This window comes from Halichoerus grypus, chromosome 2 (genome assembly GCF_964656455.1).
Source record: "Halichoerus grypus chromosome 2, mHalGry1.hap1.1, whole genome shotgun sequence".
NCBI lineage: Eukaryota > Metazoa > Chordata > Mammalia > Carnivora > Phocidae > Halichoerus > Halichoerus grypus.
In genome coordinates, this window is record NC_135713.1 from 148,797,508 (window position 1) to 148,824,631 (window position 27,124).

Genomic DNA, 27,124 nt, shown 5'->3' on the forward strand with positions numbered 1-27,124 from the left:
GAAATCCTAAGAACACCCCACTGTGCAAAGACCTTTGCGGCTAAGAGGAACCATGGGCTGCTCTAGGTCTACAAAGTACGTATGGTCCCTTGCAGGGCCATCTACTTCTATTTGGCCACTTTCATTGGGACTTGGGTTTCTTTCGGGAATATGAATGGAAATTCTTTTCACACCCAACTGAACCTTAATTATTCTAACTGTCTGGATGAATTTAAATATGTGGTTTGTGACTCATAAGAAAGTCTGCCCAACCTCAGGCTGAATACAAATGAAGCCACCTGGGTTTTGACAACTGGTCAACTTGTCCTTAGTTCTCTGAACCCTACCATGTAAATCTGTGCAGAGCACACTTACTTCAGGCTTTTTAGGAGGCAGCCCTGCTGTTTTAGCACTTCACAGAGCAGCATGACCCCTAGATCACCCAGGTCATTACTACCCAGGCTCAGCTCCCGCAGGCTCTTGTTGGAGGTCAGAAGTGTGGAAAGATCCCAGCAACAGTGTGAGGTGAGGCCACAGCCATCTAATCTGCAAGAAAGAGGGTGATTTAAAGAAAATGCCCCCTTAACTATCCCCCAGTTCCCCCAGATCTCAGGCTGCAATGTTTCAAATGCACAAAAAGCACAGGATTAATGAATTTAGAACAACTGTATGTGCCCATGGTTATTCTTCTCCCCTTTTCAGATGAAAGTATTTTTTTCCAGTCTACTGGATTGTGCAGATCAAATTAGTAATAGTAGTTTGTGAATTGATTTTTCCCAAATTCTATGCCTCTCTCCAAATTTCCCTAAAACACAAGTGCCATATCACCCTATTCTTTTGTGGTGAAAGGAAATCCAGTATTTACCTTTACACCACCAAGAAGTAGAACCCCTCCAAGTCCCATGATCCTGTAATAAACCAAACCTTAGCAGAACACCATCCCTTCTCAGATAAAAATCATCCCATCATCATTTCCCCCACCTTAGCCACCATGTATCCCCCTCATTGTAATTAGCTAAGGGACTTACTCCAATATCTGAAGCTTGCAGTTGGGGTGCAAGAGGCCCTCACAGAGCAGCTTCACCCCCGTGTCTCCAAGAGCATTGCCCCGTAGGTAAAGGTGTGTGAGCTTCTGGTTAGTGCTGAGCACTGAGGACAGAGCTGGACAGCAACCTGATGTAAGGCCAGAATTCATCAACCTGGAGAAGGAACAAGGAAACGAGGCCTCCATGTTCAGCCTTTCTTGAACATTGCACAGCTATCTTAGCATGGGAATCTCATCTTATCTAAAAAGTGCATCCTTGGGGTGCTTGGGTGGCTCAGTTGGTGAAATGTCTGCCTTTGGCTTAGGTTGTGGTCCCAGGGTCCTGTGATCGAGCCCCACGTCGGGCTCCCTAGGGGCTCAGTGAGGAGTCTGATTCTCCCTCTCTCTGCCCCCCAGCCCAAGCTGGTTCTCTCCCTCTCTCTCTCTCTCAAATAAATGAAGTCTTAGGAAAAAAAAAAAAAACAGCTGCATCCTTCTCCTTCAAGGTCAGGAGCCAGCATCTTGGATACTATCTGAGGAGAGCATGACTCCTTGTCTCTGGACCCATAAGAGAGATGAATAGTCATCAGAGCAGATGCTTTGCTGGGACTGGTGGAAGAGACAGAGCAAAAGCAAACTGATCCAGACTCCTTCCACATTCTTCTTCCTTCTTACACATATTCCCTCTGCCATCCATGCTGCTTTTTTTTTTTTAAGACTTTATTTATTTGACAGAGAGAGACACAGCGAGAGAGGGAACACAAGCAGGGGGAGTGGGAGAGGGAGAAGCAGGCTCTCTGTGGAGCAGTGTCACGCATGCTTCCTAACACCACATCTTCCAGAAATACATCCCAGATTATACTTCACTAATAATTCCGACAACACTGCAAAGACTTGCCTTACTGGATTCTCACATTAACTGAGCAAGGTGGTAGTGCAGCTGTAACTATTATGTATCTTTTGCAGGTTAGAAATCTGAGGTTTATCAAATCCTGTGTTTCTCTTAAGGTCAAAGAGCAAGTGTTGAGTGGGGAGGGACCTGGACTTAAGCCTTATAGGGCCATCTCTCCTCTGTGGCCCTTCTATCCATATCACTCTTCCTTCTGCACTGGAAGGGGGCTCTCAGAGCATAGAGCTCTAGATTTGCATTATACTCAGTGGGACTAAGATGTTTGGTGTGCTGCACTTGGGTCAAGTTGAATATATTCTCTTACCCAACAGAAGCATGAGGGCTTTGGGGTAGAGAGCTGCATTCCTCTAGCATAGAAGCTCAGAGTGGGGAATACAGTACACAGAAAGCCACATATGCTAGGTCTTCAACAAAACCTTGACTTAACAACATCTCATGCAATCACATTCCTTCCTGCCAGAATCCTAAACAATGACATGTTTTTAAGCTCCGAGATGTCTTAGAATCAGGAAAAATAGAAACATAGAAAGTAGCACCAGCAGGTGATCAAAAGAAACACAAATACTTATCTACCTACTGGTTTCCATCTCACCAGTCAAGGATGAATCATAATAAAAAAAATTGAATATGCAAGACAAACAGGGGAATAAAGCCCAAGATGGATGAGTAAAAAAAACAAGGCAAGGCTTCTAGTAAGAACTTTATTTCTAGCTGAGCATAATCTCATTAGATGGTCCTTAATTAACATGCAGAAGGTATTTGCAAGATTATTAGCTGTTATTAGCTGTTTGTGTTGTCTTGAAATCATATGTTGAAATCTTAACTAGCATTGTGCTGGTAGGAGGTGCAGCCATTAAGAGGTAATTAGATCTGGAGGGTGGAGTCTTCATGATAGAATTAGTGCCCTGATAAAACAGACCCCAAAGACTTCCCTTGTCCCTATTGCCATGTGAGGACACAACAAGAAGGTGGCTGTTGGAAAGCCCAAAACCAGGTGATCTAAGGCACCTTGATCTTGGGCTTCCAGCCTCCAGAACTATGAGACATGTTTGTCGTTTGAGTCACCCAGACGATAGTATTTTTGTTGCAGCAGCCTGAACAGACTAGATGAAGATGAAGAACAGCAAAGATGAAGACCATTCCAGAAGATTGAAGATAGTCATCCAAAAGGAAAGGAAAAAAAAAATATTTTGTGAGTTACAAAATGGCAAGCTTTGCCATCATTTCCCGAAAAGGACTAGAGGGATTATGAACAGATGTTTTACTAGCAAGGCAGCATGAAATGGCAGCACTTACAAGCACAAGGTGGTTTTGTTAAGAATAAGTCACATCTCAATTATCAAACTTAATTACCATTGAGACTGAGTGATGGGTGCATTGAGTGCATAATGAAATGTTTAGGCAATCAAACAACCAAGTTCTACCAGCCAATCCACTTGATTAGAGGGATGTAACCAAGATCACACATCTTGGTCTCAACCAATCCATTTACCCAGTTCTACATTCACTGAGCAGATATCTTGCCATGTACTATATTGTTAAATTATTGTGTCAGAAGGAAAGATGGCAGAGGAGTAGGAGACCCTATTTCAACTGGTCCCCAGAATTGAGCTGGATATCTACCAGACCACTCTGAGCACCCATGAAACCAGCCTGAGATGTAAGAAGATCTGGATCTCTACAAACAGAATATCGCAGGCGGTTGGTTTTGAGATATGAAGCAGGGAGCCCTGATTCCATGGGGCAGATATCAGAAGATAAACAGCAGCGAGAGGGAGCCTGTCCGTGGGGATCCTACACCGCCGGTGAGCAACAGCCTCGCGCGCTGGGGTCGGGGCACAGACTGGCAGACCGGTAGCTGTGGGGAAAGGACTTTAGGGCAGCCCCCAGGGCGGAAACCCGGAGCGGTGGGGTCACTCATGGGACTGGGAGCAGCTGGCGGTTTTAGAAGCACAAAGGGCAGAGACGCGCTCCGACCTGGAGGCAGGACTGGGAGCGCTGCGGAAGGGCGCACAACCCAGGACACTGCAGTTTATAGCAGCACGGACAGAAACAGAGGAAGTGTGGCCTGGAGAGCTCACTGAAGAACAGACTGTGGTCTTTCTGCTCTGAGGCAGAGGGCTGGAAATGGTCTCTTCTGCTCTGACTCACAGAAGAGACAGGTAAAGCCGCCAGAGAACAAAAGCCCCCAAAACTGATCCCTGCTGAGCCCATCCCCCACCACAGGGGGGCAGGGCAACTCCGCCCAAACAGGGTTGCATGAGTAACAGTGCAGCAGGCCCCTCCCCCAGAAGACAGGCTGGGAAAACAAGAGGGCAGCAACCCTAAGGTCCCTAGAAAACAGGTGCATCTTGCTTGAATTCTGGTCAATAATTTGGACTCTATAAATTCCCTCAAACACCCATCAACAGAATGACTAGGAGGAGGAGCCCCCAAAATAGAAAAGACTCAGAGATTATGACTTATGCTGCAGATTTACAAATGGATGCAGATATAACCAAGATGTCGGAGATGGAATTCAGGCTAGCAACTGTGAAGACAATGGCTAGAATGGAGAAATCAATTAATGGCAACATAGAGTCTCTAAGGGCAAAAATGAAAGCTGAATTGCCAGAACTTAAAAATGCTATCAATGAGATCCAATCCAATCTAGATAATCTAACAGCTAGGGTAAGTGAGACAGAAGAACGAATAAGCGACCTGGAAGACAATATAATAGATAAAAAGGGAAAAGAGGAGGCTAGGGAAAAACAACTCAGAATCCATGAAAATAGAATCAGAGAAATAAGTGACACCATGAAGCGTTCCAATGTCAGAATAATTGGAATCCTGGAGGGAGTGGAGAGAGAGAGAGGACTAGAAGATATATTTGAGCAAATCGTAGCTGAGAACTTCCCTAATCTAGGGAATGAAACAAACATTCGCATCCTAGAGATAGAGAGGACCCCTCCCAAGATAAAGGAAAACAGGCCAACACCCCGAAATGTAGTAGTAAAACTTGCAAATCTTAGAACCAAGGAAACCATCTTAAGGGCAGTTGGGGGAAGAGATTCCTTACGTACAAAGGGAGGAACATCAGAATAACGTCAGACCTATCCACAGAGACCTGGCAAGCCAGAGAGGCCTGGCAAGACATATTCAGGGTACTAATGAGAAGAACGGGCAGCGAAAAATACTTTATCTGGCAAGGCTGTCATTTAGAATGGATGGAGAGATGCAGAGCTTCCACGACCAGCAGAAACTGAAAGAATATGTGACCACTAAGCTGGCCCTGCAAGAAATATGAAGGGGGGTTCAATAAAAGGAGAAAGACCCCAAGAGTGAGATACAACAGAAATTTACAGGGACAATCTATAAAAACAACGTCTTCACAGGAAACATGATGACAATTAATTCATATCTTTCAATAATCACTCTCAACGTGAATGGCCTAAATGCTCCCATAAAACGGCACAAGGTTGCAGATTGGATAAAAAGAAAGGACCCATCCATATGCTGCCTACAAGAGACTCATTTTGAACCTAAAGATACATCCAGACTGAAAGTGAAGGGATGGAGATCCATCTTCCATGCCAGCAGACCTCAAAAGAAAGCTGGGGTAACAATTCTTATATCAGACAAATTAGATTTCCAACTAAAGTCTGTAATAAGAAACACAGAAGGACACTATATCATTCTGAAAAAGTCTGTCCAACAAGAAGATCTAACAATTGTAAATATCTATGCCCCCAACATGGGAGCAGCCATCTACATAAGCCAACTGTTAACCAAAATAAAGAGTCGTATTAATAACAATACGTTAATTGTAGGAGACCTCAATACTCCACTCTCAGCAATGGACAGATCATCTAAGCAGAAAATCAACAGGGAAACAAGAGCTTTGAATGATACACTGGACCAGATGGACCTCATCGATATTTACAGAACATTCCACCCTAAAACAACAGAATAGTCATTCTTCTCGAGCGCACATGGAACTTTCTCCAGAATAGACCACATACTGGGTCACAAATCAGGTCTCAACCGATACCAAAAGATTGAGATTATTCCCTGCATATTCTCAGACCACAATGCTTTAAAACTGGAACTCAATCACAAGAAAAAATTTGGCAGAAATTCAAACACTTGGAAGCTAAAGACCACTCTGCTCCAGAATGTTTGGGTCAACCAGGATATCAAAGAAGAACTTAAACAATTCATGGAAATCAATGAGAACGAAAATACATTGGTCCAAAACCTATGGGATACTGCAAAGGCGGTCCTAAGGGGAAATACATAGCCATCCAAGCCTCACTCAAAAAAATAAAAAAATCCCGAATTCACCAACTAACTCTACACCTTAAAGAACTAAAGAAAAAGCAACAAATGATGCCTAAGCCATGCATTAGAAGAGAAATAATTAAAATTAGAGCAGAAATCAATGAACTAGAAACCAGAAACACAGTAGATCAGATCAATGAAACTAGAAGTTGGTTCTTTGAATGAATTACTAAGATCGATAAACCACTGGCCAGACTTATCCAAAAGAAAAGAGAAAGGACCCAAATTAATAAAATTATGAATGAAAGGGGAGATATCATGACTAACACCAAGGAAATAGAAACAATTATTAGAAATTATTATCAACAACTATATGCCAATAAACTGAGCAATCTGCATGAAATGGAGGCCTTCCTGGAAACCTATAAGCTGCCAAGACTGAAAAAGGAAGAAATTGACAGCCTGAATAGGCCAAAAACCAGTGACGAGATGGAAGCAGTGATCCATAACCTCCCAAAAAACAAGAGTCCAGGGCCTGATGGATTCCCTGGGGAATTCTACCAAACATTCAAAGAAGAAATAATACCTATTCTACTGAAGCTGTTTCAAAAAATAGAAAGAGAAGGAAAACTTCCAAACTCATTCTATGAGGCCAGCATTACCTTAATCCCCAAACCAGACAAAGACCCCATCAAAAAGGAGAAGTTCAGACCGTTATCCCTGATGAATATGGATCCCAAAATCCTCAACAAAATCCTAATAGGATCCAACAATACATTAAAAGGATCATCCACCACGACCAAGTGGGATTTATCCCCGAGATGCAAGGGTGGTTCAACATTTGCAAATCAATCAATGTGATAGAACACATTAGTAAGAGGAGAGAGAAGAACCATATGGTCCTCTCAATTGATGCAGAACCAGCATTTGACAAAATACAACATCCTTTCCTGATTAAAACTCTTCAGAGTATAGGGATAGAGGGAACATTCCTCAAGCTCATAAAATCCATCTATGAAAAACCCACAGCGAATATCATCCTCAATGGGGAAAAGCTGAGAGCCTTTCCCTTAAGATCAGGAACATGTCAAGGATGCCCACTCTTGCCACTATTGTTCAACATAGTACTAGAAGTCCTAGCAACAGCAATCAGACAACAAAAAGAAATAAAAGGTATTCAAACTGGCAAAGAAGAAGTCAAACTCTCTCTTTTCGCAGATGACATGATACTTTAGGTGGAAAAACCAAAAGACTCCACCCCTAAATTACTAGAACGCATACAGCAATGCAGTAATGTGGCAGGATACAAAATCAATACACAGAAATCAGTTGCTTTCTTATACACTAACAACGCAATTGTAGAAAGAGAAATTAGAGAAATGATTCCATTTACCATAGCACCAAAAACCATAAAATACCTCGGAATAAACCTAACCAAAGAGGTAAAGGATCTATACTCTAGGAACTACAGAATCCTCATGAAAGAAACTGAAGAAGACACAAAAAGATGGAAAAATATTCCATGCTCATGGATCAGAAGAATAAACATTGTTAAAATGTCTATGCTACCCAGAGCAATCTATACCTTCAATGCCATCCCAATCAAAATCCCAATGACATTTTTCAAAGTGCTGGAACAAACAATCCCCGAATCGCCAAGGAAATGTTGACAAAGAAAAACAAAGCTGGGGGCATCACGTTGCCCGATTTCAAGCTATATTACAAAGCTGTGATCACCAAGACAGCATGGTACTGGCACAAAAACAGACATATAGACCAATGGGACAGAATAGAGAACCCAGATATGGACCCTCAACTCTATGGTCAAATAATCTTTGACAAAGCAGGAAAAAACATGCAATGGAAAAAAGACAGTCTCTTCAATAAATGGTGCTGGGAAAATTGGACAGCCACATGCAGAAGAATGAAACTCCACCATTCTCTAACACCATACACAAATATAAACTCAAAGTGGATGAAAGACCTCAATGTGAGACAGGAATCTATCAAAATCCTAGGGGAGAACATAGGGAGTAACCTCTTTGACATCGGCCACAGCAACTTCTTTCAAGATATATCTCCAAAAGCTAGTGAAACAAAAGCAAAAATGAACTTTTGGGACTTCATCAAGATAAAAAGCTACTGTACAGCAAAGGAAACAGTCAACAAAACAAAGAGGCAACCCACAGAATGGGAGAAGATATTTGCAAATGACACTACAGATAAAGGGCTGGTATCCAAGTTCTATAAAGAACTTCTCAAACTCAACACCCAATCAAGTCAAAAAGTGGGCAGAAGATATGAAAACACACTTCTCTGAAGAAGACATACAAATGGCTAACAGACACATGAAAAAATGTTCATCATCACTAGCCATCAGGGAAATTCAAATCAAAACCACATTGAGATACCACCTTCCACCAGTTAGAATGGCAAAAATGGACAGGGCCAGAAACAACAAATGTTGGAGAGGTTGTGGAGAAAGGGGAACCCTCTTACACTGTTGGTGGGAATGCAAGTTGGTACAGCCACTTTGGAAAACAGTGTGGAGGTGCCTCAAAAAATTAAAAATAGAGATACCTTATGACCCAGCAATTGCAGTACTGGGTATTTACCCCGAAGACACAGATGTAGTGAAAAGAAGGGCCATATGCACCCCAATGTTCATAGCAGCAATGTCCGCAATAGCCAAACTGTGGAAAGAGCCGAGTTGCCCTTCAACAGATGACTGGATAAAGAAGACGTGGTCCATATATACAATGGAATATTACTCAGCCATCAGAAAGGATGAATACCCAACTTTTACATCCACATGAATGGGACTGGAGGAGATTATGCTAAGTGAAATAAGTCAAGCAGAGACAGACAGTTATCATATGGTTTCACTTATTTGTGGAACATAAGGAATTGCACGGAGGACATTAGGAGAAGGAAGGGAAAAATGAGGGGGGGTGAAATTTGAGGGAGAGATGAACCATGAGAGACTATGGACTCTGAGAGACAAACAGGGTTTTAGAGGGGAGAGGGGAGGGGGGATTGGTTAGCCCGGTGATGGGTATTAAGGAGGGCACGTACTGCATGGAGCACTGGGTGTTATACGAAAACAGTGGATCGTGGACCACCACATCAAAAACTAATGATGTATTGTATGGTGACATAACATAATAAAATTTAAAAAAATTATTGTGGGTTTTTTTTTATTTATTTACTAATGATATACCTTATGTTATAAAAATGTGTCACAAAGAAAATTGAGGAAGAAGATTTAATATTCATCGAGTGTTTACTATATGGTTGGCTGAAATAATGACTTAAAATAGGATTATCTCATAGAATTACTACAAAACCAAGATTTAGGTATTGTTTTGTCCTTCTTTTTAAATGGAAAAGCTGAGAATCAGGGAAATTACTTGAAAAATAAGAAGGAGCTTCCTAGATGGACTATGAGGGCGGGAGAGTATTTTGCATACCAGGCAAAAGGAAAGTGGTAAGCAAGGGAAGGAAGAGTAAAAGAGGTCACATTCTTAGGACTAAAAACTTATTCAATATGACTCAGAATGGAGTGAAGGGTGTGGCAGAAGCAATGACCTAGAGCTGATCAGGGACAGCTTTGTGTACTATGCTAAGACACAGCAACTACACTCTGACTTCAAAGAACTTTTGAAGTTTGTGTGTGTGTGTGTGTTTTAATTTGACAGAGAGAGACAGCTAGAGAGGGAACACAAGCAGGGGGAGTGGGAGAGGGAGAAGCAGGCTTCCCGCTGAGCAGGGAGCCCGATGTGGGGCTCGATCCCAGGACCCTGAGATCATGACCTGATCTGAAGGCAGACGCTTAATTGACTGAGCCACGCAGGTGCCCCCTTTTGAAGTTTTTTGAGAAAAAGCTCAATGTTTTCAAATCTGCATTTTAGAAAACTCCTCTGGTGTTTTGCAAAAGAAGCAAGGGGGTAGAGGGAACTGAAAGTAAAGACAATCTAGGATTTTCCTCTATTTACGGGCTAATCATCTTCCTGGAAAGTCCCATTATCAACAAGGCAGTAATAAAGAAAGGGCAAGAGGGGACAAAGGATGAGGGTGGAGAGTAAGTTATAAGAATTAAAGAATTTTAAAAAAATTAAAAAATAAAATAAAATAAAATACGATCACCAAATGCTAAAAAAAAAAAAAAAAAAAAAAAGAATTAAAGAATTTTGCAAATGCTCACTGTGTGGCACTTACATAATATGGAGGGGGGGGTGGAGTGCAAAATGCAACCAAAAATAGAGGCCTAAAGTTCAGGACATTTGGCCATACCTAACAAAATATAAAATGCCTAAAATTGTTACTTCATTAATTACATTTATAGGTATCCATCTCAAAAGAAATATCCACACAAAAATAAAGTTATATATACAAAATATGTTTTTTCATAGCACTTGTAATATTAAGAAAGGAGAAATTCATCTAAAGGCTTATCATTCTGTGAGAACATAAATAAATTACTGTAAAGCATACTATGTAATATTACGCCCAAATCTGTAGATCTGTATATACCAGCATGGTAATAAATTCATGATAAAAATAAGAAGAAATCATAAGACTCCACAAAAAATTGCTAGAACTGATACACAAATTTAGTGAAGTCACGGTATACAAGATCAATGTACAGAAGTCTGTTGCATTTCTATACATCAATAATGAAGTAGCAGAAAAAGAAATCAAGGAATTGATCCCATTTATAATTGCACCAAAAACAATAAGATACCTAGGAATAAACCTAACCAAGGATGTAAAAAATCTGTACTCTGAAAACTATAGAACACTTACAAAAGAAATTGAAGAGGACACAAAGAAATGGGGAAAAAATTCCATGCTAGTGGATTGGAAGAACAAACATTGCTAAAATATCTATACTACCCAAAGCAATCTATACATTTAATGCAACCCCATCAAAATAACACCAGCGTTCTTCAGAGAGCTAGAACAAACAATTTTAAAATTTGCATGGAACCAGAAAAGACTCCAAATAGACAAAGCAATCCTGAGAAAGAAAAGCAAAGCTTGAAGCATCACAATTCTGGACTTCAAGATATATTACAAAGCTGTAGTCATCAAGACAGTACAATACTCACACAAAAACAAGTACATAGATCCATGGAACAGAAATGGACCCTCACCTCTATGGTCAACTAATCTTCGACAAAGCAGGAAAGAATGTCCAATGGAAAAAAGACAGTCTCTTCAACAAATGGTGTTGGGAAAATTGGACAGCCACATGCAGAAGAATGAAACTGGACCATTCTCTTACACCACACACAAAGATAAACTCAAAATGGATGAAAGACCTAAAAGTGAGGCAGGAAACCACCAAAATCCTAGAAAGGAAATCAGGCAGCAACTTATTTGACGTCAGCCATAGCAACTTCTTACTAGACACATCTCCAGAGGCAGGGAAACAAAGGCAAAATGAACTACTGGGATTTCATCAAGATAAAAATCTTCTGCAGAGTGAAGGAAACATCTACAAAACTAAAAGACAACCTACAGAATGGGAGAAGATTTGTAAATAATATATCTGATAAAGAGTTAGTATCCAAAATCTGTTAAGAACTTATCAAACTCAACACCCAAAAAACAAATAACCCAGTTAAAAAATGGGCAGAAGACATGAATAGACATTTTTCCAAAGAAGACATCCAGTTGGCCAACAGACACATGAAAAGATGTTCAATATTACTCACCTTCAGGGAACTACAAATCAAAACCACGATGAGATACCACCTCACACCTGTCAGAATGGCTAAAAAACACAGGAATCAACAGATGTTGGCAAGGATGTGGAGAAAGGGGAGCCCTCTTATGCTGCTGGTAGGAATGCAAACTGGTGCAGCCACTCTGGAAAACAGTATGGAGTTTCCTCAAAAAGTTAAAAATAGAACTACCCTACAACCCAGCAATTGTACTTCTAGGCATTTACCCAAAGGATACAAAAATACAGATTTGGAGACACCTGGGTGGCTCAGTCAGTTAAGCGTCTGCCTTCGGCTCAGGTCATGATCCCAGGTCCCTGGAATCGAGTCCCGCATCAGGCTCCTTGCTCAGTGGGGAGCCTGCTTCTCCCTCTGCCTGCCACTCTCCCTGCTTGTGCTCTCTCTCTCTCTCTCTGACAAATAAATAAATTTAATTTTAAAAAAAAGGAATGTTAGATGGCACTTCAGCACTATGATTGGGAGCCATTTAAAAAAAAACAAAAACAAAAACAAAAAACAAAAAAACAGATTTAAAGGGGCACATGCACCCTGATGTTCACAGAAGCATTATCAACAATAGCCAAACTATGGAAAGAGCCCAAGTGTACATTGACTGATGAATGGATAAAGATGTGGTGTATATATACACAGTGGAATATTGCTCAGCCATCAAAAATAATGAAATCTTGCCATTTGCAATGACATGCATGGAGCTGGAATGTATTATGCTAAGTGAAATAAGTCAGTCAGAGAAAGACAAATACCATATGATTTCCCTCATATGTGGAATTTAAGAAACAAGACAAATGAGCAAAGAGAAAAAAAGAGAAAGAGACTAATCAAGAAACAGACTAATCAAGAAACAGACTCTTAATTATAGAGAACAAACTGATGGTTACCAGAGGGGATGTGGGGGGATGGGTGAAATAGGTGATGGGGATTAAGGGGTACACTTGTCATGATGAACACTGGGTGTTGTGTGGAATTGTTGAATCAGTATATTGTACACCTGACACTAATATAACATGGTATGTTAACTAACTGGGATTAAAATAAAAACTTAAAAAGAAAAAATATATAAAAAAAATAAAAATAAAAATTATGAAAAAAAGAACATAGTTGAACTAAACAACACCATCAGTTAACTGGATATAATTCATATCTATGGACTACTTCATCAAACAGCAGAGAAATATACATTCTTCTCAAATTCACATGTACCACTCACCAAGACAGACTGCATTCTGGGTCATAAAATATACCTTAACAAGTTTAAAAAATAGAGGCACCTGAGTGGCTCAGTCGGTTAAACATCTGACTCTGGGTTTTTGGCTCAAGTCATGATCTCATGGGTCACGAGGTCAAGCCCTGCATCTGGCTCCATGTTCAGGGGGTGGTCTGCTTGGGGATTCTCTCCTTCTGCCCCCCTCCACTCACACACTCTCTCTCTCTCTCTCATTTGACAGAAACAGAGAGAGAGAGCACGAGTGGGCAGAGCAGTAGGCAGAGGGAGAGGGAGAAGCAGGCTCCCCACTGAGCAGAGAGCCCGATGCAGGGCTCCATCCCAGGACCCTGTGATCATGACCGGAGCTGAAGGGAGACGCTTAACCAACTGAGCCACCCAGGCACCCCTAAAAAAATAATAAGTTTAAAAAATAGAATCAGACCACAATGGAATGAAACTAGAAATAAATAATGTAAAGATAGCTGGAAGATTCCAAAATATGTGGAGACTAAACAACACACTTCTAAATAAAACATGGGTCAGAGAAGAAATCTCAAAAGGGATTTAAAAATATTTTGAACTAAATCAAAATGGAAACACAACATATCAAGATTTGTGAGATGCAGCAAAAGCAGTGTTTAGGTGGAAATTTATAGCATGTATTAGAAAATAATATACTGGAAAATATTAGATATTAGATATGAGAAAGGAATAAAGATCTAAGGTTCCACCTTAGAAAACTAGAAAAAGAAGAGCAAGTTAAGTCCAATGTAAGCAGAGAAAATAATGATAAAATTAGAGCAGAAATCAATGAAATTAAAAACAGCAAATTAAAAGAGTAAATCAATGAATCCAAAAGCTGATTTACTGAAAAGGATAATAAAATTGACAAACCTCTAGCAAGGCTAGAAAAAAAAGAGGACACAAAGTACTAATATGAAAATAAAAGAAGGAAAATCTCTACAGATCCAAAGAATATTAAAAGGATAATAAAAGAATCCTATAAATAATCCTTTGCCCACAAAGTTAATAAGCTAGATAAAATGGACTAATGCTTGAAGAACACAATCTGTCAAACTTACACAAGAAGAAATAGACAATCTGAATAGGCTTTTATCTATTAAAGCAATTGAATCAATAATTAATAAACTTACACACAATACACACACACACACATAAACACCAGACACACATTATTTCACTGGTGAATTCTAACAAATATTTAAGAACGAAATTTTACCAATTATCTACATCTCTCTCAAAAGAAAGAAGTAAAAGGAATACTTTCAAACTCATTCTATGAGGCCAACATTAACTTAATATCAAAACCAGACAAAGATATTACAAGATAAGAAAATTACAAATACCTTTTATACTGTAGGTGCAAGAATCTCAACAAAATATTACCAAATTGAATCCAACAATGTTTAAAAAGAATTATACACCACAACCACATGGGATTTATCCCAGGTATGCAAGACCGAATCAACCTTTGAAAATCACTTAACATTTAAAAATAAATTAATATAACTCATCACATCAAAAGACTATAGAAGAGAAATCACATGATGATATCTTGAATCAGGAAGAGCATTTGACAAAATTCCAATACTCATTCATGATCAGAGTATTCAGCAAATTAGAAATAGGGAACTTCCTCAATTTAACAAAGAATACCTACAAAAAAATCTTCTGCTAACAACATACATAGTGGTGAGGAACTCAAAGCTTTCCCACTTAAATCAGGAAAAGACAAGGATGTCCCCTCTCCTTTAATTCATCATACTGGAAGTCCTAGCTAATGCAATAAGACAACAAAAGGAAAAACCATAAAAAGTATACAGATTAGAAAGGAATAAATAAAATTGTTTGGAAATGGCATGATCTTTTACATAGAAAATCTGAAAGAATTTACTAAAAAACTTTTAGGATGAAAAGTGATTAGAGGAAGATTGCAGGATATGAGGTTAAGATGCAAAAATTAATCACTTTCCTATATATTAACAATGAAAAGTAGAAATTGAAATAAAACACAATACTATTTATATCAGCACCCCAAAAAGACAAAATACTGGGTACCTAACAAGATACATAAAAGATCCATATAAAAAAAAAAAAACTACAAAATTCTGATGAAAGAAATCAAAGAAAAACCAAATAAATGGACAGACAGTCCATGTTCATGGTTAGAAGACTCAATGTTGTCAAGACTTGTTCAGTCTTGTAACCATGAATATGGACTGTCTGCCCAATTTTATCTATAGATTTAATGCAATTTCAACAAAATCCCAGCAAGTGTTTTTAAGATACAAATTGATTCCGAAGTCTATATGGACAGGCAAAATACCCAGAATAATCTACACAATATTGAAGGAAAAGAACAATTTCAGAGCACTGACATTACTGAACTCCAAGAGTTGCTATAAAGCAACAATAATGAGAACAGTGTGGTACTGGCAAAGTAACAGACAAACTGATCAACAGAACAGAATAAAAAGCTCAGAAATAGACCTACATAGTCAACTGATTTTTGACAAAGGAGCAAGGACAATACAATGGACCAAAGTTAATCTTTTCAACAAATGGTGCTGGAACAACTAGACATCCACGCAAAAAAAAAAAAAAAAAAAAAAAAAGCAAAAAAAAAAATGACTCGACACTGATCTTAATGCACTTCACATGCAAAAATATTTTTTAATTAACTCAAAACAGATCTAAATGTAAAACACAAAATTATAAAACTCCTAGAAGATACAATCCCAAAGGCATGATGCAGGAAAAAACATAATTGGTAAGTTGGACTTTATTAAAGTTAAAATTATCTTCTCTAAGATACTGTCAAGAGAATAAAAAGACAAGCCATACTGGGAGAAAATATTTCCAAAGACATATATGATAAAGGACTGCTATTCAGAATATACAAAGAACCCTTAACACCCAATAAGAAAATAAACAACCTGATTTAAAAATGGGCCAAAGACCTTAACAGACACCCTACCAAAGAATACACACAGATGACTAGTAAGTTTATGAAAAGACACTCTACATCCTAAGTCATCAAAGAAATGCAAATTAAAAACAAAATATGACTACATGCACGTTACAATTGCCACAATGGAAAACTGACAATGCCAAATGCTGCTGAGGATATGAAGCAACACGAGTGCTCATTCATGGCGTTGGGGATGCAGAATGGTCTACACCCTCTTCAGAAAGCAAGTTTGAGGCTTCTTGAAAAACTAAACATCCTTTAATTACATGATGCAGCAATATCTCTCCTTGATATTTACCCTAAGGATCTGAAAACTTATTTCCGTGCAAAAACATTCACACAGATGTGTATGCCACCTTATTCATAAATATCAAAACTTGAAAACAAGAGGTTCAATAAGATGATGGAGTAGGAGAAATTCAGAAGATGGCCTCAGAGTAGGAGGACCCTAGTCTCATTTCTTCCCATGAACACAATTAGATAACTATCAAATCATCACAAATACCCCAGAAACTGACCTGAAGACTGACAGAGCACACTGTACAACTAAAGGGACATAGGAGACCACATTAAAGAAGATGGGAGGGTCGAAGACATGGTTTGGGGGAGAAACGGATCATGGGTGCCTGGTGGGGAGGGAGCCATGGTCACAGAGAAGGGTCAGAGAGAGGGGAGCACATAGGGGAAAGTACCAGGAGGACTATTCCCCAAAGGCATTGGCTGGGAAAATGAGAGGGGCTGAATTTGTCAGCAGGCTTGATTGGAATACAGACTGGAGGGTGCTACCCTACTCCTGGAGAGAATACAAGCAAACAACATAGGAGTAGGTGTCATTGAAACAGTGATCTGAAAATGCTTGGGGCAAAGAGCGGGGCAATTATTCCCTCTTCTCAGAGCACTTTCCTGAAGGCAACATTCAAGAAGATGCCTCTCCAGGAAAAAAGGAGATGGCTAGCGCCATTTCCCTCCTCCATCCCTCAGCATAAACACAGAACCACCTGAAGAAAGCAAGGCAGCACCCACAATGGCTGCCTAACCTGCTTACACCAAGACCCACAGCCCTGTGCTCTGGAGTGACTGCCCTTCTCAGTAAAGCTCGCCTCACTCTCAGCATGGTGGGCCCCTCTCCCCAGAAGACCACACATAGCCCTGCCACATCTCCTGACCAGAGAGTTCTGCAGGGCCCCTTGATCTCATGGAAGTGCTGTCAGGTCTCATTTCACAAGCAGACCAGAACACACCATGTTAAAACTCACCACATGCAAGTCAGAGACCAAACACTGCCCACAGCAGGCAAGCAGTGCTTCTTCAGATGACTGGCCTGAAGGGTGGAGAAGCCAGAACACAACAGCACAGTGCACGCCACACACACCAGAGACACTGAAGCACCGGGCTCTGGACACTACATGACTTCTTCATAAAGCCATTACTCCCAGGAGCAGAAAACATAACAGGCTTTTCTAACACAGAGAGGAAGGCAGAGTCTTAGACAAAATGCCAAGATGGAAGAATTTATCCCAAATGAAAGAACAAGAGAAGGGATGGCCAGAGATCTAATTGAAACAGATATAAGTAACATGTGTGGTGGAGAATTTAAAGCAACAATCATAAGGATACTGACTGGGCTTGAGAAAAGAAGACATCAGTGAGACCCTTATCACAGAGGTAAAAGTTAAAAAGAATCAATCAGAGATGAAGAACACAATAAACGAGACTGGAAACAGACTTGATGCAATGAACAGCAGGCTGGAAGAAGTAGAGAAAGAAATTCATGGCATATAAGACAAGATAATGGAAAATAATGAAGCCGAACAAAAGAGAGAAAGAATTTTGGAACATGAGAATAGACTTAGTTAACTCAGTGGCTGTCATCAATTATAATAACACTTGTATTATAAGAGTCTTAGAAGAAGAAGAGAGAGAAAGGGGGGCAGAAAACTAATTTGAGAAAATTATAGCTGAAAACTTCCCTAATCTGGGGAAGAAATCCAGATCCAGCAGGCACAGAAAACTCCCATCAAAATCAACAAAAGCAAGCCAACACCAAGATATATTGTAATTAAATTTGCAAAATATAATGATAAAATATCCTAAAAGCAGCAAGAAAAAAGGAGTCCTTAACTTATGAGGAAAGACTCATCAGGTTAGCAGCAGATCTCTAAACAGAAACTTGACAAGCCAGAAGACAGTGGCATGATATATTCAACGTGATAAATGGGAAAAATCTGTAACCAAGAATATTCTATCCAGCAAGACTATCATTCAGGATAGAAGGAGAGATAGAGTTTTCCAGACAAACAAAAACTAAAGGAGTTTGTGATTACTAAACCATCCCTGCAAGAAATATTAAAAGGGATTTTTTGAGGGCAAAGGAGAAACCAAAAGTGGCAAAAACGAGAAAGACTCAGAGAAAAATCTCCAGAAACAATGACAAAATCAACAATAAAATGGCAATAAATATATATTTATCAATAATTACATAGAAAGTAAATGGACTAAATGCTCCAATCAAAACACAAAGGGGTCAGAATGGATAAAAAAAAACAAGATCCATCTATGTGCTGCCTACAAGAGACACATTTTTTTTCAAGTTTTTCTAATTTCCATTTTATTTTTTATTATTATTTAAATTCAAGTTAGTTAACATATAGTGTAGTATTGGTTTCAGGAGTAGAATTTAGGGATTCATCACTTACATATATTACCCAGTATTCATCCCACCGAGTGCTCTCCTTAATGCCCATCACCCATTTAGCCCATTCCCCACCCACCCACCACCCCTCCAGCAACCCTTAGTTTTTCTACAGTACAAAGACTCATTTTAGACCTAAAGACACCTGATGATTGAAAGTGGAGAAACATTTGTCACCCAACTGGATGCCAAAGAAAACTGGAGTAGCAATATTTATATTGGACACCTGGATTTTAAAACAGACTGTAACAAGAGAAAAGAAGGGCACTATATCATAATAAAGGGGACAATCCATCAAGAAGACCTAACAATTGTAAATATTATGCACCTAACATGGGAGCACCCAGATATATAAAACAATTTATAACGAACATAAAGGAACTAATTGCTAATAATACAATAATAGTAGGGGACTTTAACACCCCACTCACAGCAATGGGCAGATCATCTAAGCAGAAAATCAACAGGGAAACAATGTCTTTGAATGACACACTGGACCAGATGGACTTCACAGATATATTCAGACATTGCATCCTCAAACAGCACAATACACATGCTTTTCAAGTGCAAATGAGATATTCTCCAGAATAGATCACATATTAGGTCACATATCAGGCATCAAAAAAATACAAAAAGATCGTTGGTATGGAGTAACAAAAGACCCTGAATAACCAAAGCAACCTTGAAAAAGAAAAGCAAAGCTGGAGGCATCACAATTCTGGACTTTGAGTTATATTACAAAGCTGTGATCAAAACAGCACGGTACTGGCACATAAACAGACACATAGATCAATGGAACAGAATAGAAAACCCAGAAATGAACCTACAACTCTATGGTCAACTAATCTTCAACAAAGCAGGAAAGAATGTCCAATGGAAAAAAGTCTCTTCAACAAACGGTGTTGGAAAAAGTGCACAACATCATGCAGAAAAATGAAACTGGACCACTTTATTACACCTTACACAAAAATAAATTCAAAATGGGTAAAAGACCTAAATGTGAGACCTGAAACCATAAAAAATCCTAGAAGAGAACACTGGCAATAACCTCTTTGGTCAGCCATAGCAACTTCTTTCTAGATATGTCTCCTGAGGCAAGGGAAACAAAAGCAAAAATAAACTATTGGGACTTCATCAAGATAAAAAGCTTCTGCACATCAAAGGAAACAATCATGAAAACTAAAAGGCAACCTACGGAATGGGAGAAGATATTTGCAAATAACATATCTGATAAAGGGTTAGTATCCAAAATCTATAAAGAACTTCTCAAACTCAACACCCAAAAAACAAATAGTCCACTTAAAAAATGGGCAGAAGACATGAATCAATGTTTTTCCTAAGAAGACATACAGATGGCCAATAGACACATGAATAGATGTTCAACATCACTCAGCATCAGGGAAATACAAATCAAAACTACAATGAGATACCACCTCACACCTGTCAGAATGGCTAAAATCAACACAAGAAACAGGTGTTGGTGAGGATGTGGAGAAAGGGGAACCCTCTTACACTGTTGGTGGGCATGCAAACTGGTATAGCCACTTTAGAAAATAGTATGGAGGTTCCCCAAAAAGTTAAAAATAGAACTACCCTATGATCCAACAATTGCACTACTAGGTATTCACCCAAAGGATACAAAAATACTAATTCAAAGAGACACAAGCATCCTGATATTTATAGCAACATTATCTACAATAGCCAAATGATGGAAACAGCCCAAATGTCCATTGACTGATGTATGGCTAAACAAGATGTGGTATAGATATACAATTGAATATTATTCAACCATAAAAAAGAAAGAAATCTTGCCATTTGCAATAACATGGATGGAGCTAGAGAGTATTATGCTAAGTGAAGTAAACCAGTCAGAGAAAGGCAAATACCATATAGTTTCACTCATGTGTAGGGTTTTTTTTAATTAAAGATTTTATTTATTTATTTGGCAGAGATAGAGAGAGAGCACAAGCAGGGGGAGCTGCAGGCAGAGGGAGAAGCAGGCTCCCTGCTGAGCAAGGAGCCCGATGTGGGACTCAATCCCAGGACCCTGGGATCATGACCTGTGCTGAAGACAGATGCTTAACCAACTGAGCCACCCAGGCATCCCTCGTGTGTGGAATTTAAGAAACAAAACAAATGAGCAAAGGAAAAAAAGAGAGAGAAATAAACCAAGAAACACTGATGGTTACCAGAAGGGAGATGGGTGAGGGGATGAGTTAAATAGGTGATGGGGAGTAAGGAGGGCACTTGTTGTGATGAGCAATGACTGTTGTATGGAAGCGCTGAATCACTATATTGTACACCTGAAACTAATATTACACTGTATGTTAACTAACCGGAATTTAAATAAAAACTATTAAAAAAAGATGATGGTGTAAGAGGATCCTGAGTTCATCTTGTACCATGGACACAGCAACAGATACATCTATACAACTAAAACTCTGAAAATAATTGGAAAACTGGTGGAAAAGACATTCCACAGAGAGGAGGCCAAATGGAAACAGCAGGCATGGAGACACGGTCAAGAACCAAACGCCTGGCAAGTCTAACCACAAGTGAAAGGGATGCCACAAGCATGGGGGACTCAAACTGGGAAGACAAGTAACCATACATCTGGCTTTGAAAGTCAGTGGGGATTAGCTCTGGGCATTTTAAAAATCAGCAGACTCAACTTCAGGAGAGCCAGAGGACAACGGAAAATTTAATCCTTGCCCTAAAATAACCAGCACTATAGAGGTACCTGGCTGGCTCAGTCAGAAGAGTGTGTGATTCTTGATAGGTCTGTGAGTTTGAGCCCCATGTTGGGTGTAGAGATTACTTTAAAAAAATTTTTTTTAATATTTTTAAAGATTTTATTTATTTATTTATTTATTTGAGAGAGACAGAGAGAGCACTGGTGGGAGAAGGGGCAGAGGGAGAGGGAAAGAACCCCAAGCTGACTCCCTGCTGAGCAGGAAGCCCAACGCGGGCTCAATCCCACGACCCATGAGATCATGACATGAGCAGAAATCAAGAGTCAAGACACTTACCAGACTGAGCCACCCAGGTGCCCCAACTTAAAAATTTTTTTTTTTAAATAACCAGCATAAAAGATAATTTAGCCCAAAACACAGCACAGAAGCAGAAGTTGAAAGTGTCTGCTGGATGGGGGGAGCCTGGGCGGTTCACTAGGTTTTTGGCTCAGGTTGTGAGACTGAGATATGTGTTGGGCTCCACACTCAGTGGGGAGTCTGCTTGAGATTCTCTGCCTCTCCCTCTGCCCTTCCCCTTTAAAATAAATAAATAAATAAATAAATAAATAAATAAATAAATAAATAAATAACTCTTTTTTAAAAAGTGCCTGGGGTATATGTGAAAGAGATTTATTTACTTATCTAAGATCATGTCTGGAGGGGCAGTGGTCTTAAGAAGATTTCTGTAAGAGTGTTAGTGGGCACCATTTCTCTGGAAACTAGCCGGAGCCAGCACTAACATTCTCCACCTATCTTGCTAACACTGCATGCCCTGCTCTGTGTTCCCCTACAGATCCACAACATCCAAATCACCCCCCTCAGCAAGTGTCCATCCAAAGTAGCTGCCCCACCACAACCAGCAAGCAGCCCCAGCAGGGACCTCCACCACTCTGAGGTGACTCTTGCCCTGGAGAGATAGGGGAATAACCCCGCACACCAGTGTAGCCACAGTTTCATCAGCTAAGCCTATTAGCTGGCTGCACAGGAAGAATGTCCTGCCTTTCCATGCACCCACATCTGTGGCAGAGAGGTTAAGTCCAGAAAACTAACCTGATTTTTGACCCCACCTACCTATGAGCCAGCCGCAGCCTCAGAAAGCCCCTCAACAGAGCAGGAACCAAATCCCATCCACTGCACCCACAACAGGCACAAGAAGGTGTATGCAGCCCACATAGAAGAACACACCTGGAATGCCTGGTTCTGTTAACCAGGAGCATTGCATCATAGGGAATCACAGGATCTTTTGTACACAAGGTCACTACTTTCAAGACCAGGAGATGTAGCCAACCTCCTTAATACATAGAAACAAACACAGAGAGTCAGACAAAATGAGGAGAAAAAGGAATATGCCCCAAATGAAAGAACAAGACAAATTTACAGCAAAAGAGATAAATAAAAGACAAATAAGCAATATGCCTGATAAAGAATTCAAAGTAACAGTCATAAAGATACTCACAGGACTTGAGAAAAGAGTGGATGAACTTAGTGAGAAACCCAACAAAAAGATAGAAAATGTAAAAAAGAACAAGCCAGAGATAAAGAATTCAATAGCTGAAATAAAAAATACACCAGAGGGAATCAACAGCAGATTTAAGGATGCAGAGTAATGGATCAACAATCTGGAAGACAAGGTAATGGAAAACAACCAAGCTGAACCATAAGAAGAAAAAAGAAAAAGAAAAAATTACAATAAGTGAAAGGAACTCAGCAACATCTTCAAGCATAACATTCACATTCTAGGGATCCCAGAAGAAGAACAAGAACATAGTTGAAAAAATAATAGCTGAAAAATTCTCTAATCTGGGGAAGGAAACAGACATCCAGGTCCAGGAAGCACAGAGAGTTCCTAACAAGATGAACCTAAAGACATTCACACAAGAACGCATAACAATTTAAATGACAAAAAAGTAATGATAAAGAAAATTTTTTAAATTTTCAGCAAAAGGATTTTAGGCCAGAAGACAGTGACATGATTTATTCAAAATGCTGGAAGGAAACACTCTGCAATCAAGAATATTCTACCTGGCAAGATTATCATTCAGAATAGAAAGAGAGACACAGTATTTTCCAGATGAACAAAAGTTAAAGGAGTTCATCACCACTATACCAACCTTACAAGAAATGTTAAAGGGGTTACTTTCAGTGGAAAGAAAAAGCCATAACTAGAAGTAAGAAAATTATAAAAGAAAAAACTTTCACAGATAAAAGCAAACATTCAGTAAAGGTAGTAGACAAATCACTTATAAGTCAGTATGAAGGTTAAAACATGAGAGTAGTAAAATCAATTACTAAAAATGATATAAATATCAGTGAAGAGATACACAAACTAAAAAAAGAAATAAAGGGCGACTGGGTGGCTCAGTCGTTAAGCATCTGCCTTTGGCTCCAGTCATGATCCCAGGGTCCTGGGATCGAGCCCCGCATCAGTCTCCCTGCTCTGCGGGAAGCCTGCTTCTCCCTCTCCCACTCCCCCTGCTTGTGTTCCCTCTCTCGATGTGTCTCTCTCTGTCAAATAAATAAATAAAATCTTTTTTAAAAATTTAAAAAAATAAAAGAGATAAAATATGACATCATATACATACAACATGGAAGGGGAGTAAAGATTTAGTGCTTTTAGAATGTGTTCAAACTCAAGCAACCATCAACTTAATATAGGCTGCTATACACATAAGATGCTATATATGAACCTCATGGTAACTACAAATCAAAAACCTATAATAAATACACAAAAAAATAAAAAGAAATTAATCGAAACATAACACTAAAGAATGCCATCAAACCACAAGGGAAGAGAGCAAGAGGACAAGAAAGGAACTACAAAACCAGAAAACAATTAACCAAATGGAAACAAATGCATGCTTATCAATAACTACTTTAAATGTAAATGGACTAAGTACTCCAATCAAAAGACATAGGTTGACTGAATGAAAAAAAAAAAAAAATAGACCCATCTATATATTGCCTGCAAGAAACTCACTGCAGACCTAAAGACACATAGAGGCTAAAAGTGAAAGGATTGAAAAACATACCATGCAAATAGAAAAAGAAAAAAAAAGCCATGGTAGTAATACTTGTATCTGACAAAACAAACTTTAAAGCAAAGATTGTAACAAAAAAACAAAAGGCACTATATAATGATAAAGGGAACAATCCAACAAGAGGATATAACAATTGTCAATATCTATGCACCCAGTACAGGAATACCTAAAAAGTAAAGCAGTTATTAACAGACATGGAGAAAATGAGTGTGATACAATAATAATAGGGGATTTTAACACTCCGATTACACCAATGAATAGATCATCCACACCTAAAATCAATGAGAAAACAGTGGCTTTGAACAACACATTGGACCAGACGGAGCTAACAGATATATACAGAACATTCCGCCCAGAAACAGCAGAATACACATTCTTTTCAAGTGCATATAAAACATTCTCCACAAGACAAATCTCAATACATTTAAGAAGTTTGAAGTTATATCAAGCATCTTTTCTGACAACAGTATAAAACCAGAAATCAATTATAAGAAAAAATCTGGGAAGCACCAATACATGGAGTTTAAACAACATTCTCCTAAACAATGAATGGGTCAACCAAAAAATCAAAGAGGAAATTAAAAAAAAAAAAAGACAATGGACTCTGAAAAACAAACTGAGGGTTCTAGAGGGGAGTCGGGTGGGGGGATGGGTTAGCCTGGTGATGGGTATTAAAGAGGGCACGTTCTGCATGGAGCACTGGGTGTTATGCACAAACAATGAATCATGGAACACTACATCAAAAATTAATGATGTATTGTATGGTGATTAACATAACAATAAAAAATTTAAAAAAAAACATGGAGACAAATGGAAATGAAAACACACCAATCCAAAATCTTTGGGATGCAGCAAAAGCTGTTCTAAGAGAAAACTTTCCTTAAAGATTTTATTTATTTATTTGAGAGAGTGAGTGAGAGAGAGTGAGAGAGAGACAGAGAGAGAAGGAGCAAGGGGAGGGGCAGAAGGAGAGGGAGAAGCAGACTTCCCGCTGAGCAGGGAGCCAGACTTGTGGGGCTCGATCCTGGGACTCCAGGATCATGACCTGAGCCGAAGGCAGACGCTTAACCGACTGAGCCACCCAGGCGCCCCTCTAAGAGAAAACTTAATAGCAATACAAGCCTACCTCAAGAAACAAGAAAAATCTCAAATAAACAACCTAATGTAACACCTGAAAGAGCAAGAAAAAGATGAACTAACACAGCTAAAAGCTAGAAATAAGGAAATAATAAAGATTAGAGCATAAATAAATCAAATAGAGACTAAAGAAACAGTGGAAAAGATCAATGAAACCAGAAGCTGATTCTTTGAAACTACAAACAAAATGAATAAACCCTTAGCCAGGCTCATCAAGAGAGGAAGGAGACTCAGATAAATGAAATCAGAAATGAAGGAGAAAAAACAACAGACAACACAGAAGTACAAATGAGTATAAGAGAATTTTATGAAAACTTATATGCTAACAAATTGGACAACCTATAAGAGATGGATAAATTCTTAGAAACATAAGTGTCCAAAATTGAATCAGGAAGAAATAAAAAATTTGAACAGACCAATTAATGAAATTTTATCAGTATTCAAATAATTACCAACAAACAAAAGTCCAGGACCAGATAGCTTCACAGGTGAATTCCACCAAACATTTAAAGAAGAGTATTGCCTATTCCTCTCAAAATATTCCAAACAAAAGAAGAGGAAGGAAAACTTCCTAATTCATTCCCTGAGGTCAGCATTACTCCGATACCAAAACCAGACAAAGACACTACCAAAAAAAAAAAAGAGAGAGAGAGAGAGAGAGAACTACAGGGCCAATAACCCTGATGAACATAGATGAAAAAATTCTCAACAAAATATTCAACAATATATTAAAAAATCATTCATTATGGTCAAGTAGGATTTATCCAGGGATGCAAAAGTGCTTTGATATTTACAAACCAAGCAATGTGATACATCACATTAACAAGAGAAAGAACAAAAACTATATGGTCATCTCAATACATGCAGAAAAATCATTTGACAAAATACAACATAATTCATGATAAAAACTCCCAACAAAGTGGGTTTAGAGGGAATACACCTCAACATAATAAAGGCCATATGTGAAAAACACAGGTAACATCATATTCAATTGTGGAAAACTGAGAACTTTTCCTCTAAGACCAGGAATAAGACAAGAATGTCCACTCTCACCACTTTTATTCAACATATTACTGGAAGTCCTAGCTGCAGCAATCAGACAAGGAAAAAAAAAGGAATCCGAATCCAAAGTCATAAGGAAAAAGAAAAACTTTCATTATTTGCCAATCACATGATACTATATATAGAAAACCCTAAAGAATCCACCAATAATAAAAAAAAAAAAAACTTATTAGAACTGATAAATGAATTCAGTAAAGTTGCAGGATACAAAATTAATATACAGAAATTGGTTGCATTTCTATACACTAATAATGAAGGAACAGAAAAAGAAATTGAGAAAAACTATCCTATTTAATATATCATATGATTTCACTTATATGTGGAATCTAAAAAACAAAAATCAA

General features: G+C 38.9%; 1 protein-coding gene across 9 annotated transcripts in view; it reads right to left on the minus strand.

Moving 5' to 3' along the window:
* NLRP3 (NLR family pyrin domain containing 3) overlaps positions 1-27,124 on the minus strand; it is a 57,108-nt gene that overhangs the window by 12,558 nt on the left and 17,426 nt on the right. For 7 of the 9 annotated variants that reach the window (XM_078067702.1, XM_078067701.1, XM_036102014.2 and 4 more), the window contains 2 exons: positions 1,008-1,178; positions 355-525 (listed from right to left, as the gene is read on the minus strand). The exons of 1 other annotated variant lie outside the window; for it this stretch is intronic. In XM_078067702.1, coding sequence (XP_077923828.1) covers positions 355-525; positions 1,008-1,178 — 342 coding nt within the window. Of the gene's footprint in view, positions 1-354; positions 526-1,007; positions 1,179-11,893; positions 12,048-27,124 lie in introns of those variants that run through there. One more of the 9 variants, XR_013445905.1, reaches the window with a different exon arrangement.